Consider the following 20,804-nt stretch of genomic DNA (forward strand, 5'->3'; position numbering starts at 1 on the left):
GACATGTTGGCTGAGTTGTGGTGAGACAGTTGGCTGGTGGCTTGGGTGATGAAAAAGAAAAAAAAAAATAATAAAAAAAAACATGTTGGCAGTGGTGCGTGTGGAACATGTTTGGACTGTGGGCTGGGTTGGAGAAAAAAAAAACAAAAAAAAAAAAAAAACAAAAAAACACAACAAAAAAAAAAAACAAAAAAACAAAAAAAAAAAAAAAACAAAAAAAAACAAACATGTGCTGGTGGGTTGGGGTGGAGACATGTTGCTGTGGGGTTTGGGGTGGAGGCTCACGTTTTCCTTTACATAACAAATGTATTATTTGTTAAACTCATCAAAATGATCAATACTTTGTATTCACATACCTTTTTTAAAATGTCTATTTATTTTTGAGTGGCAGCCCACGGGTGAATAGGAACTGAATATACAAATCTATGACTGTGTATATTATACCTTGTTGGGTGGCGGCCCTGATGTAGGTCTATATGATATCCTACATACTTCAAGATCATTACACCAAGCAATTCCCGTCTAGTTATGAATGACTAAAATCTAAAATATTACTACAGTATTATAGACATGTGGAATGATTGATTGATGCACATACTGTAAGATAAGTTGCTACATACCAGGGTTAGATAAGGAGAAGAGGATATCCAAGCCCTCCGGGAATTTGTGTTGACATGACAGTATGGCATGTGTATGTGAATTATAGCTATGGCTTTTGACAGGTTAAATAGAGCTGTGTTACGGTCTTTACGATATCAACGGCCTCAGATGAACTCTATCTAATCCTCTCCATCTCCCCCCTGCAGCATGGCACAGAAAGAGAAGCTCCAGTGTCTGAAGGACTTCCATAAGGACACGCTGAAGCCTTCCCCGGGGAAGAGCCCTGGCACCCGGCCCGAGGACGAGGCAGAGGGGAAACCCGTCCAGAGGGAGAAGTGGAACTCCAAACTTGACTTTATCCTGTCCGTCGCTGGCGGCTTCGTGGGTTTGGGGAACGTCTGGCGTTTCCCGTACCTCTGCTATAAGAATGGCGGAGGTGAGTTTCTGTCTCCTATACAACTACTGACTAGGACATGAAGGGTGGAAGGGAAGGAAGCCAGTCCAACTCTGTATTCTAAGAGGTTTGGGGTCAATGACCCTATTTCACTGTGACATATCCATGTAAGCAGAAGAAGCAGAGTGTTGCGTTCCACGAGGGGATTACAGTCAGCAGATGGTGTTGATACAGGTCATCAGGTAGCAGTCTCTCTGCATGTAACCATGGTTCCATTACAGCTGCTGTCTAGGTCTAGAACCTTAAGGCTTTGCAGTTCAAAGCCATTCCAATTGACCAACCATTCGAAGGTTTACTTACTTGGCTAACGAATGTCCTCCATCTCACTCCCTTCTAGCGTTACTGACGTCAAATTGTTTACCGTGATACTCCGATTGAGAAAGTTACTCCCTCGATTCACACGTACTCCATTGGTTTTGTCCCACTTTTTTTCCTTTTGAATCTGACACATTTGTGGTTACCGTGGTTATCGTTTTATCATCTTCTCCTCCTCCAGGTGCATTTCTCATCCCGTACACTATCTTCCTCTTTGGCGGCGGTCTCCCTGTGTTCTTCCTGGAGGTGGCCCTGGGACAATACACCTCCGAGGGTGGAATCACCTGCTGGGAAAAACTTTGCCCCATCTTTACTGGTGAGTACATCTTTACTGGTGGGTACATCTTTACTGGCGGGTACCTCTTACTGGTGGTACATCTTTACTGGTGGGTACATTTTACTGGTGGGGTACATCTTTTACTGATGAGTACATCTTCACTGGTGAGTACATCTTTACTGATGAGTACATCTTTACTGATGAGTACATCTTCACTGGTGAGTACATCTTTCTGTGAGTAACATCTTCACTGGTGAGTACATCTTCACTGGTGAGTACATCTTTACTGATGAGTACATCTTCACTGGTGAGTACATCTTTACTGGTGAGTCATTTTACTGGTGGTACATCTTCACTGGTGAGTACATCTTTACTGGTGAGTACATCTTTACTGGTGAGTACATCTTAGTACATCTTACTGGTGAGTAATTTTACTGGTGAGTACATCTTTACTGGTGAGTACATTTTTATTTTATTTTTAGGTATTATTTCAGGTTGCCTCATAAAATAGGTTTCTACCCTCACGGGTATTTTGTGGTTAAATAAATATAAAATCAAATACACACTTATTCATACAGGTAAGTCAATTAAAAAAACTTAATCTTATTTGCAATGACGACCTGGCAATCGTAGCTACTGTAGAAGAGCAGAGCATTTCTCGGTCAAATCAGGTCAATGCCCTTTAGCAGCAATCAAATGTGTGATGTACAAATGGCGTAGCCTAATAAGGATGGTAAATAATTGATGGACAGGTCAATCATATTCATACCAGCCCAGGCCAGGAAAGATACCACACATTGTATTACTGGCTCTGCCTCGCCCCCACACTTACTCCAGGATAGTCCAACCAGCTAGCCTTATTTTGATATTGCCTGGTTGCTAGGTGCCCTGTACTGCAGATGCATCCTGTTCCCCTTAGACTCCCTCATCTCCTAACTGCCAACTAACTGACAACTGATATGCCCTGGCTGCTTTAGATACATGTGAAGTCGGAAGTTTACATACACTTAGGTTGGAGTCATTAAACTCGTTTTTCAACCACTCCACAAATTTCTTGTTAACAAACTATAGTTTTGGCAAGTCGGTTAGGCACATCTACTTGTGCACGACACGATGTAATTTCCCACAATTGTTTACAGATTATTTCACTTATAATTCACTGTATCACAATTCCAGTGGGTCAGAGGTTTACATATACTAAGTTGACTGTGCCTTTAAACAGCTTGGAAAATTCCAGAAATTATGTCATGGCTTTAGAAGCTTCTGTAGGCTAATTGACATAATTTGAGTCAATTGGAGTGTACCTGTGGATGTATTCCAAGGCCTACCTTCAAACTCATGCTCGTTGCTTGACATCATGGGAAAATCAAAAGAAATAAGCCAAGACCTCAGAAAAACTGTAGCCCTCCACAAGTCTGGTTCATCTTTGGGAGCAATTTCCAACGCCTGAAGGTACCACATCCATCTGTACAAAAATAGTACGCAAGTATAACACCATGGGACCACGCAGCCATCATACCGCTCAGGAAGGAGACAAGTTTCTCTCCCTAGAGATGAACGTACTTTGGTGCGAAAAGTGCAAATCAATCCCAGAACAACAGCAAATGACCTTGTGAAGATGCTGGAGGAAACAGGTACAAAAGTATCTATATCCACAGTAAAATGAGTCCTATATCGACATAACCTGAAAGGCCGCTCAGCAAGGAAGAAGCCACTGCTCCAAAACCGCCATAAAAGCCAGACTACGGTTTGCAACTGCACATGGGGACAAGATTGTACTTTTTGGAGAAATGTCCTCTGGCCTGATGAAACAAAAATAGAACTGTTTGGCCATAGTGACCATTGTTATGTTTGGAGGAAAAGGGGGAGGGTTGCAAGCCGAAGAACACCATCCCAAACGTGAAGGGTGGCAGCATCATGTTGTGGGGGTGCTTTGCTGCAGGAGGGACTGGTGCACTTCACAAAAAGATGCCATCATGAGGACGGAAAATTATGTGGATATATTGAAGCAACATCTCAAGCCATCAGTCAGGAAGTTAAAGCTTGGTCGCAAATGGGTCTTCCAATGGACAATGACCCAAGCATACTTCCAAAGTTGTGGCAAAATGGCTTAAGGACAACAAAGTCAAGGTATTAGAGTGGCCATCACAAGCTCTGACCTCAATCCTATAGAAAATATGTGGGCAGAACTGAAAAAGCGTGTGCGAGCAAAGAGGCCTACAACCCTGACTCAGTACACCAGCTCTGTCAGGAGGAATGGGCCAAAATTCACCCAACTTATTGTGGGAAGCTTGTGGAAAGCTACCCGAAACGTTTGACCCAAGTTAAACAATTTAAGGCAACACTACCAAATACTAATTGAGTGTATGTAAACATCTGACCCACTGGGAATGTGATGGAAGAAATAAAAGCTGAAATAAATCATTCTCTCTACTATTATTCTGACATATCACACATTTCTAAACCAGGGAATTTTTATGAGTATTAAATGTCAGGAATTGTGAAAAACTGAGTTTAAACGTATTTGGCTAAGGTGTATGTAAACTTCCGACTTCAACTGTATTACACACTCAGTACTGACGGTTGAGGAAACTGAAAGTTAATAGAAGGCTCTTGGCAGCACTCCTCTTGTCCTGTGTATTTGCTCATACCACTCAGATTTTTTTTTGTTTTTTGTCTGTTTCTGATATTTTGTTATTTTACCACTGCAGAAATAATCACATTCAATACTCACAAATCACAAGTCCCCAAATCCATAACAAATTCAAGGAAATGTACAGTATTATACCGAGCCATGAGTGCATGGATCACACGTCCATCTTATGTAGGGCAAGTGAACAGAAAGCTTGGTTTGAAAAAACAGATAAAGCAACACCTCACGGTACAACGTTTCTGCCCCATGTGACCTACTTGTTGCGTGTACTTACATGTTTGTGTAACTGATAGATACGCAACACACACACACACTACATGTTCATGTTTTTAAATGTACAGTACTAGTCAAAAGTTTGGACACACCTACTCTTCAAGGATTTCTCTTTATTTTGTACTATTTTCTATATTGTAGAATAATAGTGAAGACATCAAAACTATGAAAAACACATATGGAATCATGTAGGGAGGAAAAAAGTGTTAAACAAATCAAAACATATTTTATATCTGAGATAGTTTAAAGTAGCCCCCCCCTCACACACACACACACACACACACACACACACACACACCACACACACACACACACACACACACACACACACACACACACACACACACACACACCACACACACACACACACACACACACACACACACACACACACACACACACACACAACAACCCACAGCCCTTGAGACTCAGCCATGCTGTGAACAGAATGTGCTGAATTATAGGTTGCTATGGCAGCAGCGCAGGAAAACATCAGAGAGATGCCTAGCAATGAGGTCTGACCCAAGAAGGAGACAGACAGATAGACAGGCAAACAGATAGACAGGCAGACAGACAGATAGACAGGCAGACAGACAGATAGACAGGCAAACAGATGGACAGGCAGACAGACAGGCAAACAGACAGACAGGCAGACAGGCAGACAGGTAGGCAGACATCTTAGCAACAGGAAAGACAATGCTAGTACGCTGTGTATGTATCAGTCTAGATGGCAGCAGGCTGACAAGCTCTACCTGTAGACATAGGCTAAATCTCAAATGGCATCCAATTGTCCCCTACATAGTGCAGTATGGGCCAAAAGTATTGCACTGTATAGGGAATAGGGTGCTGTTTGGGACACAGACAGGCACTCACCTCCAGCCAAACCAGGCCAAGCCTCACTCTAACCCTCTCTATTTGTATAATACATTCAGGCGTCAGCAAAACAAGCTGTTASTTTTCAGCCCTGGTGTCTGCCTGCCTGAACGGATTGGTGGGGGCGCCCCAGTTTCATTTTCATTAAGGGGAAGTGACAAGAGGGTGACAGTGGGATGAGTGGAGGGAGGGGAGAGGATGGAGGAAGGGAGGTAGATTTTCATTCAGGGTAGTGACGTTGAGTGACTGTGGGAGGACGTTATCACTGCTGTTTGTTTTCAACAGGGATGTTAACATGTGATCTGTGAGAGGAAGGGAGGAAAGGAGYGAGGAGAGTGATGAGAGGAGAGGAGGAAGAAGAGAGGAGAGGATGAGGAGTGGAGGGGAGGGAGAAGAGGAGATTTTCACATCCTAATTCTAAATGATTTACAACAGCATTCAAAACACACATGAGTTCACTGCAACATGTATCTACATTGGGTTTCTTAATACCAAATCTCCCTTCCTAAGTGTTTCTGTACAGTGTACTATAGTCTCACTCATCCAGACGCAAGCCTCTGAATATGTCATGTTTTCTGATGTCTGGCAAGATTAATATTCATGAGCCCTGACCTTTCCATTTCCCTTTCCCCCCCCCGCAGGTATCGGCTACGCTTCTATTGTGATCGTGTCCCTCCTGAACATTTACTACATAGTGATCCTGGCCTGGGGTTTGTACTACCTGTTCCAGTGCTTCCAGCCGGAGCTGCCCTGGGCCAAGTGTAAGAACTCCTGGAACACAGACCGCTGTGTGGAGGACACCGTACGTAAGAACAAGACCCTGATGCTGGCCGCTAACATCACCAACTTCACCTCGCCCGTCACCGAGTTCTGGGAGTGAGTACAGTAACTTTTTAAATGTATTTAAATGTATTTTTTTCTATACAGGATAGTTTCACTGAGTTCTGGGAGTGAGTACAGTGCTAGAATATACTTGATTTAGCTACTTGAATCATTCCTTTAGTTCCTTTCCTTTAGTTCCTTTCCTTTTAGTTCCTTTAGTTCCTTTCCTTTTAGTTCCTTTAGTTCCTTTCCTTTTAGTTCCTTTAGTTCCTTTACTTTTAGTTCCTTTCCTTTAGTTCATTTCCTTTAGTTCCTTTACTTTTAGTTCCTTTCCTTTAATTCATTTCCTTTAGGTCCTTTACTTTTAGTTCCTTTCCTTTAATTCATTTCCTTTAGGTCCTTTCCTTTTAGTTCCTTTCCTTTTAGTTCCTTTCCTTTAGTTAATTTCCTTTAGTTCCTTTCCTTTTAGTTATTTTAGTTCCTTTCCTTTTAGTTCCTTTCCTTTTAGTTCCTTTCCTTTTAGTTCCTTTCCTTTAGTTCCTTTACTTTTAGTTCCTTTCCTTTAGTTCCTTTACTTTTAGTTCCTTTCCTTTAGTTCATTTCCTTTTAGTTCCTTTAGTTCCTTTCCTTTTAGTTCCTTTAGTTCCTTTCCTTTTAGTTCCTTTCCTTTTAGTTCCTTTAGTTCCTTTCCTTTTAGTTCCTTTCCTTTTAGTTCCTTTCCTTCAGTTCCTTTCCTTTTAGTTCCTTTAGTTCCTTTCCTTTTAGTTCATTTCATTTAGTTCCTTTCATGGGTCTCCCTTGAGACCTCAAAGGCACTACCTGGTTAAATAAAGGTCTCTCTTGAGACCTCAAAGGAACTACCTGGTTAAATAAAGGTCTCCTATGTGACCGCCAAGGCACTACCTGTTTAAATACAGGTACAAATAGTGTAGCAAAGGGCCTCACTGTAAAATAGGTAGCCTTTTTATTTWATTTATTTATTTCACCTTTATTTAACCAGGTAGGCAAATTGAGAACACGTTCTCATTTACAATTGCGACCTGGCAAAGAGTTCAAGTTTAGGGCTCCATTCTTGTTGTTATCACGTCCTTTAGCCCTCCCTCTTTTCTTTGCCCTTCCCCCTTCCCCACCGCTACCTGCTTCCTCCTTCCCCACCACTCCTCTTGCTTCCCCTTCCCACCTCTCACCCTGCTTCCCATTTCCCACCTCTCCCTCCGCTGCCCCTTCACCTACCTCTCCCCTGCTTCCCTTATCCCCACCCACTCCTCTGCTTCCCACCCTCACCTGCTCCCCACCTAACTCACCTGCTTCCCATTCCCACCTCTCCCCTGCTCCCCCGTCCCCCTCGCTCTTTCCCCCTTCCCACCTCTCCCCTATATCCCCTTTCCCACCTCTCCCCTGCTTTCCCCTTCCCCACCTCTCCCCTATATCCCCTTTCCCACCTCTCCCCTGCTTCCCCCTTCCCACCTCTCCCTATATCCCCTTTCCCCCTCTCCTGCTTCCCCCTTCCCCACTCTCCCCTTATCCCTTTTCCACCTCTCCCCTGCTTCCCCCTTCCCACCTCTCCCTTATCCCCTTTCCCACCTCTCCCCGCTTCCCCCTTCCCCACCTCTCACCTAATCCCTTACTCCCCACCTCCCCTGCTTCCCCCTTCCCCACCTCTCCCCTACTATCCCCTTCCCACCTCTCCCTGATATCCCTTTCCCACCTCTTCCCCTGTTCCCCCTGCCCCACTCTCACTATATTCCCCTTTCCCCACCTCTCCCCCTGTCCCCCTCCCTTCCCCACCTCTCCCCTGCTTCCCCCTCCCTTCCCACCTCTCCTCTGGCTTCCCCCTTCCCCACCTCTCTCTGCTGTCTCTTCCCCACCTTCCCCACCTCTCCCCTTTCCGCTGTTTCTTCTTTCCTCTCCCCTTCTTCTCCTTTCCTCTCCCCTTCTTCTCTTTTCCTCTCCCCTTCTTCTCCTTTCCTCTCCCTTGCTTCTCCTTTCCTCTCCCAACAGTCATGTTTATCTGGTAGCGCTGGCAGTGTGGTTAGTGAACGAATGCTTAGGCAAACACAAACACAGGGCCAGGAACAGGTAAACCACTCTTAACTGAGAAGAGTAGAGAAGAGACTGTCTGGCTGGACCTGAAGGACAAGCTGTAAACTGATATTTAGATAGACGCCAGCCAGCCGTCTACTCTGTCATGTCTGGTGTTTTCATTGGGCTTCTCTGAAACATCCACACACGTTGTACCTTTTGTGAAGGATTCTAGGGAAGTGACCTTTATRTGAGGACTGCTGTGTAGTACATGCTTTATAAAAAGCAGGTTCTGGCCCTCGTTATAGCTGACTTGGTCAAATTCTGGCCCCTTGTTATAGCTGACTTGTTAAAATTCTGACCCCTTGTCATAGCTGACCTGTTAAAATTCTGGGCCCTTGTCATAGCTTACTTGGTAAAATTATTGTCTCTTGTTATAGCTGACTTGGTAACATTCTGGGCCCTAGTTATAACTGGCCACGAAAATCTATGGGACGTAGTTATAGCTGACCTAAAAACTCTGGGCGTCCTACTAATCTAACATCAAACAAATCTGACTGTGTGTGTCCTCTCTTCTCTCCAACAGACGTAATGTCCTCAGCATCTCCAGTGGCATTGATGAGATTGGCGAGGTCAAGTGGGACCTGGCCCTCTGTCTGCTGGGGGTCTGGGTCATCTGCTTTTTCTGCATCTGGAAGGGAGTCAAATCCACCGGAAAGGTGAGCTGGGATTCCATTTCTGTCCATTTCCGGGTTTTATAAAGCCCTTTATCAGCAGTTGTCACTTAAGTTACCGGCCTAGACCACAAAAGAGCAAACAAAGCAGAAGTGATGCAACAGAGGCCATCTATACTCCCCTATATATGGTCTATAGATGCTCAAACTATCAATTTGGTTGATATGCAACAACTTTCTTGGTTTAAGTTTAGGATTACGCTAAATTTAAGCGTTAGGGTTTGGCGGTGATAGTTACTCTGTTATTCCTCCTGTTTGTCTCTCTATCTCTGGGCTCTGATGCTGCCTAGTTTATCATACGTCTTAAGGAGATACACCAAATTGTACAGTCTGCTACTATAGTACAGGCTGTCACTATAAACCAAGAGCAGTTTCCCACAGTGCATTTACATCTCAGTATAACGAGTGTAGACAAGAGCCAGACCAGTCACAGCAACACCCGCGGGGACTGCTAGGAAGCTGGATCGATCCCAGACACCTTGTCTTATTGCCCCAATCTCATTTATTCATTGGTTTAGGCTGATTTATGTTTCCTTGTCCCTCTAAGCTGTAAGTTATCCGGTATCTGCGGTCTTTGATTCCTGAAAAGGGAAGCGTAGAGTCAGCCTTCACAAAACAAGAGGCGAGAGTATAACAGAAAGGGTTGGATCGTGATAAAAGATGGTCTTGTGACAGCCTGATTCTAACAGTTAACTTTAGACTGTCTCAATGTCATAACACATACGATTTGAAGTGTTTTTAACAAAATAATGATATTGTTTGTGAGATCTACACTAATAATGTGTAAATCTACTGATACATTGTCTCACGTTTTGTCCTCTGTTTTCCTACAGGTTGTTTACGTCACCGCTACCTTCCCCTTCGTCATGCTAATCATTCTGTTGATTCGCGGCGTCACTTTGCCAGGAGCATCTGAAGGAATCAAGTTCTACCTGTACCCAGACCTGCAACGTCTCAAAGACCCCGAGGTAGAACCACCTAGCCTTGCCTGGCCCTGCCCTGCCCTGCCCTGCAATGCCCTGCCCTGCCCCACATTGTCTGGGGACTTTATTCATCTATCTATTCATTTAGCAGCTGTGGCCGGGATTCAAACAAACCACACTAAATCCTGGCATAAATCTAGAATTTTCAAATACTTTGAGTTTAATATTTGATGTTATCTTAAAAAAATCGCCATAATGAATAGAAAAGGAGATAAAGATCAACCTTGACTTAAGCCCCAAGATAATGTAAATGTGGTGTAGTTGGCAGTAAAGCAAATTTTCATTGTTAGTCCATTGGCAAACGTGATTCTCCTGGGATAAGCAAACATGTGTAGAGAAAATCTGTCAAAATACTACCCAAAATACTACCATAATAATAGCCAAAATAGTCAAAATACTACCCGATGTATCCCAAATCTTGCGCCTCAGCCTTCGTGTCTACTTCTCCCCTTCTACCTCCAGGTTTGGATTGATGCTGGCACTCAGATCTTCTTCTCCTATGCCATCTGTCTGGGAGCTATGACGTCACTGGGGAGCTACAACAAGTACAAATACAACTGCTATAGGTGAGTGTCAGCGCCAGGGGGGCGGGAGGGAGGTGATGGTTGTGGGGCCAAATCCAGTGGTATAAAAAAGAAAAATGGGTAACAAAACAAGACAAAAGTGGGGGATCTAGGTTCCTTTTGTGTTCATTAACAACCTCCATGACATATGTGTGATATAGGGACTGTTTGCTGCTGGGAGGCCTCAACAGCGGTACCAGTTTTGTGTCTGGCTTCGCAATATTTTCCGTCCTGGGCTTCATGGCACAAGAGCAAGGGGTGGACATTGCCGATGTGGCAGAGTCAGGTACGAGGTGGTTAAAGTGGCAGTGATGGTGGGCGCTGCTACTTAAAATAAACAAACAACAAATAAACAAACAAATAAACAACAACAGTTGCTGGTTCTATCCAACAGAAATAATACAAAATCTTAAAGACACTAGATAAAGTTAAATGTAATGAAAGAAGTGGATTTATTTTTTGTTAAAAACGGCATCAAAATATGGAAATTTCGACAATTGAACACTCGTTGACAGAAATAAAATAGCAAGTTACAGTATAAAAACAGCTTACTGTGAGAAAAATMTTCAGTGCTTCTGTATGACGTGGATTTCACAGAGTTGGATCTGGTTGGATTCTTCAAGCAATCAACTGAAAAGCTGGTGAAAAAAAAAAAAAGTTTTACTTTTAAATTGGATCTTATCCAGAACGCTAGGGAGCAAAGAGTCATGCCATGCTTGAGAGATCCATCATGACCTTTTCTTCTCACGTTTACCAGGAGATTTAAGTGTCCTGTTCCAGCCTGTTCCAACAGATATCTACTGTATGAGAGTCAGTAATCAAAGGACATCTTGTGCCAAGTTAAAACAAAACAAAAACAAAGAAGTCTGACTCATGGGTACTTCATTCTGTATTTAAGGTCTAGCATACTGATCCATATTTTCCAATGTTATTTTCAGTTCAGTGGTTGATGCCCATTGTGGATTCTGTACGTTCTGTTTTCTCATTGTAAACGTATTGTGTTGGGGGCAATAATAATAAGCATGATTTATCAATTACTTTGAAAACTTCATTCTTCTTCTACTGTGGATTTACAAGAGACATGCATCAGTGTTGATGTTTTTAGTTTATTTCTTCTGTAATTAAGAAAAAACACCCCTCATTTTTCCTCTGGTAAGAAATACATTATAATATGACATATGGGTCTTTGTTTTTAATACACTGCAATCCAGTATTGTTGACCCCCTCTGACAGTGTTTAGTCAGTCTGGACAGTCTGCTTTGGCCTTGAACACACTCTATCGCAGTCCAGGAAACTGTACAGGGCGTTCCTGCCTGAACACAGAGATGCAGTGAATGTATGTAGGAAAATAAATATTTTCTTGATATGGATGAAACTAATCTAGTTGATTAGTTGACTGTACGAGAGTAATACTACTGTGAGTAGTTTAATAGAAGTAATCCAACTGTGTTTCGACAGGAGAGTTTTGGTTTTGTGATACCATATTGAAGCTTTACACCTTGTGCTGTAAGCACTGACTGGGAGAAGAGGCAGGTTTGTCTTAAACTGTTGCAACTTGATCCTGAGGAGGTTTTATTTGAGGGAGATGCAGAATAGATCCAGATTGGTACCAACGCTGAGGGTGATACAGTTCTGCAGGCCCCGCTGTTACCCGCTAGACCAGCCTCAAGCACGAGAGACGCTTTTATTTAGTAACTATTAGTACTGAAGTAACAACGCCAGCTCCCGCCAGTCTGCCAGGTAGTCATGTTGTGTTTGGTTGGATGCCTATTTTAACAGTTAAACCAACTTTATACTATGTGTTTGCTGTTCTTCCTGTTTTGTTTTTTTAACTTCTGTCGTAACAGGTTATCCCAACGTTATAACGCCACGTTATCGAGACGTTGCTATAGTTACAATCGAGAAGAGGCGCCGTATGTTGCCTCTGATCCTGTCGTTGTTATTATATACTATATATTCTACTATATACTATACTAGTCATGTTATGTACTAGCCTATATATTCTACTATATACTAGTCATGTTATATACTAGCCTATATATTCTACTATATACTATAGTAGTCATGTTATATACTAGCCTATATATCCCACTAGTGTAGTGTAATTGTTATTGATACAGTTGCTGATATTGGATGAACATCGTACTGCTATTGTAAGACTACGTTGACCTTCTTTGATAGTTCTTTTCATAACATGAATACCTAGTCTTACCAGGAACCATAAGTTAAGAGACAGTTGACAATGCATTATACTTACATGGCCTTAAGTTTGTGATTGTAAGGATAAGATGAGACGAGACGAGGCAGATTTTACACCTTGAGGATTTCTTTATTTCTTAACATTCGAGTTTGGTCTGTGCTATATTTGGACGCACCATGACGGCATCAGACCAAAGCAAACGATAGAACCCTGGTTTCTAATTGTGTTTTCTCCACTTCCCCATCCCCCTCTCTCTTCTTGTTCCTCTCTAGGTCCTGGCTTGGCCTTCATCGCCTATCCTAAAGCTGTGTCTATGATGCCGCTGCCAACCTTCTGGGCTATCCTCTTCTTCATCATGCTTCTGCTACTGGGTCTCGACAGTCAGGTCAGTACTATACTCATTATGAATCAAGYATCAGAATCTGAGTCTGAATCAGTCAGYTCAGTACTATACTCATTATGAATCAAGAATCAGAATCWGAYWCTGAATCAGTCAGGTCAGTACTATACTCATTATGAATCAAGAATCAGAATCAGAATCTGAGAAAGACAGGTCAGGTCAGGTCAGGTCGCTATGACACAGTAGTATGCAAGTTTATTTATACCAGTCATATAAACACTGAGAGGATGAAACTTAACACATTTGATGGACTCATAAAGGGAAGTTGTACGTTTCAGTCCGTTTATTGATATGAGTCATATGATTGCTGAGATGGTGAAGCTATATCATGGGTGGTCTGAGCTACATATATTATCATGCATACACATGTACTGACTACCGTAGAACCCTGTACATATCTATCACAAGAAACTTTTACATACCTATACATAGGTGTCTGGGATTCCATAGACTAACATTGACAGGTTTGAATGTATTTTGCGAGTGTACAACACAACACACAAGTAGAATGTGCTACTATAGAACTAGCTTTGTCTAGAGACTCTAGTGTACACCTGGTAGGTGGTAGTTGAGGACACTATGAAAGCAGGAGAGGAAAAACGAACAAGAATTCACATTGCTGCAGCAGTTGTAGCTAAAACATAGTGTCTCTAATCAGTCAGATCGTCTGTAGCCAACGCCCCCCGCGTGGCGCTTGTTTTGACTGTGTCGGAGTCGGGACTTCATTAGAGCTGTCAAATTCACAAGTGGCTCCCAGCATTATACCTAAAGCGGACATTGCCATTGGCTCAACGGCGTCGCATGAACAGAAATCCCAGCCTTGTTTACAAGTTGGAACACTGGAATGTGAGATGTTATCTACCTTGATTAGACTGATAGAAATCCTCATTATTTTGTTTATACATTTTTCAATTTGAGTGTATTTATTTCTATAGTAGCCTACKCTTTCTCGTTCTGAATTTCTAACTCAAGTGGGGTGGGTGTGGCTTCGATGCAATGATCGCAAGAGCAAGCTGCTCACACGATTTGAAGGCTCCGACACCGCCAAAACACTGCTTGGACACCGCCAAAACACCCGCTTGTACACCATCTAAACACCCGCTTGGACACCGCCAAAACATCCCGCTTTGGACACCGCAACACCCGCTAACCCTAACACCGCTCAGCACCGCTAAACACCCGCTCCGACACGCCTAAACACCCGCTTGGACACCGCCTAAACACCCGCTCGACACCTCCTAAACACCCGCTTGGACACCGCCTAAACACGCTCCGACAGCCAAACACCTGCTTGGACACCCTAAACACCCGCTCCGACACCGCCTAAACACCCGCTCGACACCGCAAAACACCCGCTTGGACACCGCCTAAACAGCTTGGACACCGCCTAAACACCCGCTTGGACACCGCTAAACACCTGCTTGGACATTGCCTAAACACCCGCTCCGACACCGCGCAAAAACACCCGCTTGGACACCGCCTAAACACCCGCTTGACCCGCCTAAACACCGCTTGGCCACGCCATAAACACCTGCTTGGACACCGCCTAAACACCCGCTCCGACACTTGCCTAAACACCCGCTCCGACACCGCCTAAACCACCCTCCCGACACCGCCTAAACACCGCTGACACCGCAAAACACCCGCTTGGACACCGCTAAACATGCTTGGACACGCCTACAACACCGCGCTTGGACACCGCCTAACACCCGCTTGGACCCGCCTAAACCCTGCTTGGACATTGCCTAAACACCCGTCCGACACTGCCTAAACACCCGCTCCGACACGCCTAACCACCCGCTTGGACACCGCCTAAACAGCCGCGATGCGGGTGTCTGCTATCGCCGGTTAAACCTGACTGATCGAATCTAGACCTTGAAGCCGCTTTCTCAGAATAGCTGGGTGACTTGATACAAGAAGTGATAGGTACAAAAAAAAATACACTGTTTACTGGCAACTGCTGAGAGTTGTGTGACTGACAATTAAGTTTGTCACCCTCAACAATATCAGATTTCTCTTGTGCTGGTGAATGCAACCCCTGCTAAGTCATTATACTTAGTAATATATATGCTTTCATCCAAAACCAATTACAGTCATTCTTGCATACATTTTATATATGGGGTGGCCACAACAGGAAATGAACGCACAGCCTTTGGTGTTTCAATGCTCTTCCAACTGAGCCACACAGGTCCACTTTTTTGATACAAGAAGGCAAATGTATTACATACAATTATTTATACTACCCAGGTACATACACAATTAAACACAAAAGCAATGTTTTAAGTGAGATGTTAGGGCTCGCCTGAAGCTGAAAAACACCACAAGGCCTAACTTCACCTATGAGCACCACAAGGCCTAACTTCACTATGAGCACCACAAGGCCTACTTCACCTATGAGCACCACAAGGCCTACACTTCACCTATGAGCACTACAAGGCCTAACTTCACCTATGAGCACCACAAGGCCTAACTTCACCTATGAGCACCACAAGGCCTAACTTCACCTATGAGCCAACCAAGGCCTAACTTCACCTATGAGCACAACACGGCTAACTTCACTATGAACACCACAAGGCCTAACTTCACCTATGAACACCACAAGGCCTAACTTCACCTATGAACACCACAAGGCTACCTTCACCTATGACACCACAAGGCTAACTTACCTATGACACCACAAGGCCTAACTTCACCTATGAGCACCACAAGGCTAACTTCACCTATGAGCACCCCTACAAAAATGTGCATTAGTTATAATCCACGTAATAATTCACATTCCTGTTGCTGCAGGATTATTTTCCTGTTGTAGCAAATTGGCTCAAATTAAGATCCTAACATATGTGTATGTTTCAAACTTTCTCAAACAGCCTAATTAAAATGTATTTGACCCCCCCCCCCCCCCAACCTGATCACAACATTGTTAGCCTATCAGACATTGACCGGTATATGTATGTTAACTGAGTATTAATGAGATTCTTGTCTCTATCTTTCTGTCCCCAGTTTGTGGAAGTGGAAGGACAGATCACTTCCTTGGTGGATCTGTATCCCTCCTTCCTAAGGAAGGGTTACCGTCGGGAATTTTTATAGCTATTGTGTGCTCCATAAGCTATGCTTCTGGGACTTACCCATGGTTACTAGGGTAAGCTATCTTCTGGGACTTAACCATGGTTACTAGGGTAAGCTATCTTCTGGGACTTACCATGGTTACTAGGGTAAGCTATCTTCTGGGACTTATCATGGTTACTAGGGTAAGCTATCTTCTGGGACTTACCATGGTTACTAGGGTAAGTACTATCTTCTGGGACTTATCATGGTTACTAGGGTAGCTATTCTTCTGGGACTTACCATGGTTATCTAGGGTAAGCTATCTTCTGGGACTTATCATGGTTACTAGGGTAAGCTATCTTCTGGGACTTACCATGGTTACTAGGGTAAGCTATCTTCTGGACTTATCATGGTTACTAGGGTAAGCTATCTTCTGAGACTTACCATGGTTACTAGGGTAAGCTATCTTCTGGGACTTTACCATGGTTACTAGGGTAAGTACTATCTTCTGGGACTTACCATGGTTACTAGGGTAAGTACTATCTTCTGGGACTTACCATGGTTACTAGGGTAAGTGCTATATTCTAGTAGTGTACTTTCACGTTTTACACTGATATCATTTTATTGTAGTGGTGTTACTGAAGTTAGGTCTAGTTAATGTACTTTCCTACACAATATATTATATTACAAATGTCCAGTCTAGTCAACTACTTTAGCTACCCCCTTAATGAATACTAAAGGATCTGAGTAAAGTTATTTATATCTAATATTATACTTTGACCTAATATGGTACTGTGGCCTCTGCTATTACTGCTGTCTCCGTTATCAGCTTCCATAACAATGCAGGCTATAGACATATTAGGGCATAACTTTCAATACAATATACAGCACCACATGTGTAGTACAGTAAATAGCTACACCCGGATGCAGTGGTTCCCAAACAGTGGTACAAGGGTCCCCAGGGGTACTCAGGTCAGAACCAGTGAGTACAAGTTTGGGAACCACTACTGCCCTAATGAATAGAACAAAGTATTACGGGGATAAACCTCAGAATTCCCCCAGCAACAAGAGTCCCAAAACAACAGTTCCACTTCCTCTTTTCCTCCCTTCTCATGCCAGCCAGTCCCTCATAATAGCCCCACTAAATATGCTGCTGTACTATCAGAGCTTCCCTGTAGCCTACGGTATGGTCTATTTAGAGACGCTTCTGGCTCACACGCTTAAATCGCTGTCTTTTATCTACACTCTTTCTGAAAACCCTCCCTGCCTCTCAGCCTCACAATGTAGAAACAAGCATGTGATTCCCCTCAGGCAGGCCCCCTAGACAGCCAGGGAGTCAGGGACTTACTGCTTTATCCAACTTTTTTCCATGACATCACAATCTCATGCTGCCTCTCACTGAGTGCTCTGTTGGGCTATTCCGTTGGAACACTGGACGGCTCAAGGTTCTGTTGGGCTATCCGTTAGAACACTGGAAGGCTCAAGGTTCTGTTTGGCTATTCCGTTGGAACACTGGAAGGCTCAAGGTTCCGTTGGGCTATTCCGTTAGAACACTGGAAGGCTCAAAGTTCCATTGGGCTATTCCGTTAGAACACTGGAAGGCTCAAGGTTCCGTTGGGCTATTCCGTTAGAACACTGGAAGGCTCAAGGTTACCGTTAGAACACTGGAAGGCTCAAGGTTCCGTTTGGGCTATTTCGTTAGAACACTGGAAGGCTCAAGGTTCTGTTGGGCTATTCCGTTAGAACACTGGAAGGCTCAAGGTTACGTTGGGCTATTCCGTTAGAACACTGAAGGCTCAAGGTTCCGTTGGGTTATTCCGTTAGAACACTGGAAGGCTCAAAGTTCCATTGGGCTATTCCGTTAGAATACTGGAAGGCTCAAAGTTACGTTGGGCTATTCCGTTAGAACACTGGAAGGCTCAAGGTTCCGTTGGGCTATTCCGTTAGAACACTGGAAGGCTCAAGGTTCCGTTGGGCTATTCCGTTAGAACACTGGAAGGCTCAAGGTTCCGTTGGGCTATTCCGTTAGAACACTGGAAGGCTCAAGGTTCCGTTGGGTTATTCCGTTAGAACACTGGAAGGCTCAAAGTTCCATTGGGCTATTCCGTTAGAATACTGGAAGGCTCAAAGTTTCGTTGGGCTATTCCGTTAGAACACTGGAAGGCTCAGGTTCCGTTGGGCTATTCCGTTAGAACACTGGAAGGCTCAAGGTCCGTTGGGCTATTCCGTTAGAATACTGGAAGGCTCAAAGTTCCGTTGGGCTATTCCGTTAGAACACTGGAAGGCTCAAGGTTCCGTTGGGCTATTCCGTTAGAACACTGGAAGGCTCAAGGTTCCGTTGGGCTATTCCTGTTAGAACACTGGAAGGCTCAAGGTTCCGTTGGGTATTCCGTTAGAACACTGGAAGGCTCAAAGTTCCGTTGGGCTATTCCGTTAGAACACTGGAAGGCTCAAGGTTCCGTTGGGCTATTCCGTTAGAACACTGGAGGCTCAAGGTTCCGTTGGGCTATTCCGTTAGAACACTGAAGGCTCAAGGTTCCGTTGGGCTATTTCGTTAGAACACTGGAAGGCTCAAGGTTCCGTTGGGTTCCGTTAGAACACTGGAAGGCTCAAGGTTCCGTTGGGCTATTCCGTTGGAACACTGGAAGGCTCAAGGTTCCGTTGGGTTATTCCGTTAGAACACTGGAAGGCTCAAAGTTCCGTTGGGCTATTCCGTTAGAACACTGGAAGCTCAAGGTTCTGTTGGGCTATTCCGTTAGAAGACTGGAAGGCTCAAGGTTCCGTTGGGCTACTTCCGTTAGAACACTGGAAGGCTCAAGGTTCTGTTGGGCTATTCCGTTAGAACACTGGAAGGCTCAAGTTCGTTGGGGCTATTCGTCTACTTTTAGACATCCATCCGTTAGAACACTGGAAGGCTCAAGGTTCCGTTGGGCTATTCCGTTAGAACACTGGAAGGCTCAAAGTTCTGTTGGGCTATTCCGTGCATTCCACAGGTGCATTCCACAGGTCACATTTATAAGTGAGTGATCAAAAACATAATCAAGATTAGGAAAAGTTTCACGGCACACCGGTTAGAAACAATTGATGTAGGAAACAAGAGTGTCACTTGGAATGCAAACCTGTGTATTCTCCCACCACTAGCCTAGGGGCCAACACACTCTCCAGCCCTCTGCTACAGTATACTGACTTCTACTGTGTCTCTAGACTGTACATCTACCTATGCATGCTACATTTACACATGAGCCAAGCACTAAATCCTTCCTGTTTCTCTCTCCCACAGGGTGGCATGTATGTGTTTCAACTCTTCGACTACTATGCAGCCAGCGGAGTGTGCCTTTTGTGGGTTGCATTCTTTGAATGTATTGCTGTAGCCTGGGTTTATGGTACGTATGCTCTGTATAGAAACTGTGAACATTCAACGTCCTCAAGCTCTATGTCAGTTAAATATATCATTTTACATGTTAGTCAGGTAACAGATGTTCTTAACCAGAGCAACATACAGGAGCKATTCGGGTTATGTGTCTTCCTCATGGGCACATCGACAGATTATTTTCTTCTTCACCTAGGCCGGTTCGAGGATTCGAACCAGCAACGTTTCGATTTACTGGCCCGTTGTCTTAAGCGCTAGGCTACCTTTATAATACTTTACAATCAGGTTTTACAGTTCTGTCTCGAGTGCAACAAATATATTTTACCTTTGTTACACTTTATTGTTGCATTATATCAACTGACAGTGCCCAAATAGACCTAGAGTTAGACCCAGAATGTGTGGCAGTGTCCTGGCACAAAGACATGAATGAGACATACTATAAGTGGGGAAATCTGTCTGATTTGACATTTATGTCGTGTCATWATTTACATTTGACATTTTGGTCATTTAGCGGACMCTCTTATCCAGAGTGACAGTTAGTGCATTGATCTTAAGATAGCTAGGTAGGACAACCACATATCTCAGTCATAGTAAGTACACTTTCCCCCTCAATAAAGTCAGAACTAGAAGTGAGGGGGGGGTGAAGTGCAAGTGTTGGTTCAGGATTTTTTAAATGTTAGATTTTTTGTGTGACCAAAATGCTCCCTATTTAACTATGTTCTCCTCCRGTCAGGCGTTGATAATTTCTATGATGCGATTGAAGAGAACCTGGTTTATAAGTTAAGATGGGAGTCTTGTCTAGGATACGTGGAATCTGGGAGCTAGTATATAGTTATCTACTGGGACACCTGGATACTGTCCTAGTTAGATAACTACTGATCGCTGTTAAGATTAATTTATAAGGTTATGTTAACGTGGAATGGGACCTTGTTTATGTAGCGTATCATGGACCTTTATTAGGCATGTTACTGGAATACCCGTTAGATTGCATGATATGTTTTAGTGGGACCTGGAATTGGACCCGTTTATATAGCTACTGACCTATGGATACATGAGCCATTAGGTATGATAGCTACTTACCTAGTGACTGGAACCTGTATTTGTACTGACTGGTATATTTGTTACTGAACCGCTGTGAAATGACCCGCTCTGTATTAGCTATCTGACCTGGGAGCACTGTATTCCCTGTAATATAGTTTACATGGACTGGGAATGACACC

General features: G+C 43.7%; 2 protein-coding genes across 2 annotated transcripts in view; both read left to right on the plus strand.

Moving 5' to 3' along the window:
- Positions 1 to 6,325, plus strand: part of LOC112073316 (sodium- and chloride-dependent taurine transporter) — a 30,444-nt gene extending 24,119 nt beyond the window's left edge. The window contains exons 2-4 of the mRNA XM_024140637.2: positions 807 to 1,036; positions 1,551 to 1,685; positions 6,087 to 6,325. Of these exons, the coding sequence (XP_023996405.1) occupies positions 808 to 1,036; positions 1,551 to 1,685; positions 6,087 to 6,325 (603 nt within the window). The 5' untranslated portion in view covers position 807. The remainder of the gene's footprint in view (positions 1 to 806; positions 1,037 to 1,550; positions 1,686 to 6,086) is intronic.
- A 4,361-nt stretch (positions 6,326 to 10,686) lies between these two features.
- LOC139025069 (sodium- and chloride-dependent taurine transporter-like) lies at positions 10,687 to 16,405 on the plus strand. Its single transcript, XM_070440106.1, has 4 exons — positions 10,687 to 10,855; positions 13,042 to 13,154; positions 16,170 to 16,289; positions 16,365 to 16,405. The coding sequence occupies exons 1-3, from the start codon at positions 10,810 to 10,812 to the stop codon at positions 16,254 to 16,256; spliced, it is 246 nt and encodes an 81-aa protein (XP_070296207.1). The 5' UTR covers positions 10,687 to 10,809; the 3' UTR covers positions 16,257 to 16,289; positions 16,365 to 16,405.
- The last annotated feature ends 4,399 nt before the right edge of the window (positions 16,406 to 20,804 follow it).

The sequence above is a fragment of the Salvelinus sp. IW2-2015 genome, unplaced genomic scaffold (assembly GCF_002910315.2).
Source record: "Salvelinus sp. IW2-2015 unplaced genomic scaffold, ASM291031v2 Un_scaffold2225, whole genome shotgun sequence".
Taxonomy (NCBI): Eukaryota; Metazoa; Chordata; class Actinopteri; order Salmoniformes; family Salmonidae; genus Salvelinus; species Salvelinus sp. IW2-2015.

Coding starts and splice junctions, on each gene's coding strand:
- LOC139025069 (XM_070440106.1), top strand. CDS start 10,810: ATGGCACAAGAGCAAGGGGTGGACATTGCCGATGTGGCAGAGTCAG. Junction 10,856..13,041: donor TGCCGATGTGGCAGAGTCAG/GTACGAGGTGGT, acceptor GTTCCTCTCTAG/GTCCTGGCTTGGCCTTCATC. Junction 13,155..16,169: donor TACTGGGTCTCGACAGTCAG/GTCAGTACTATA, acceptor TTCTGTCCCCAG/TTTGTGGAAGTGGAAGGACA.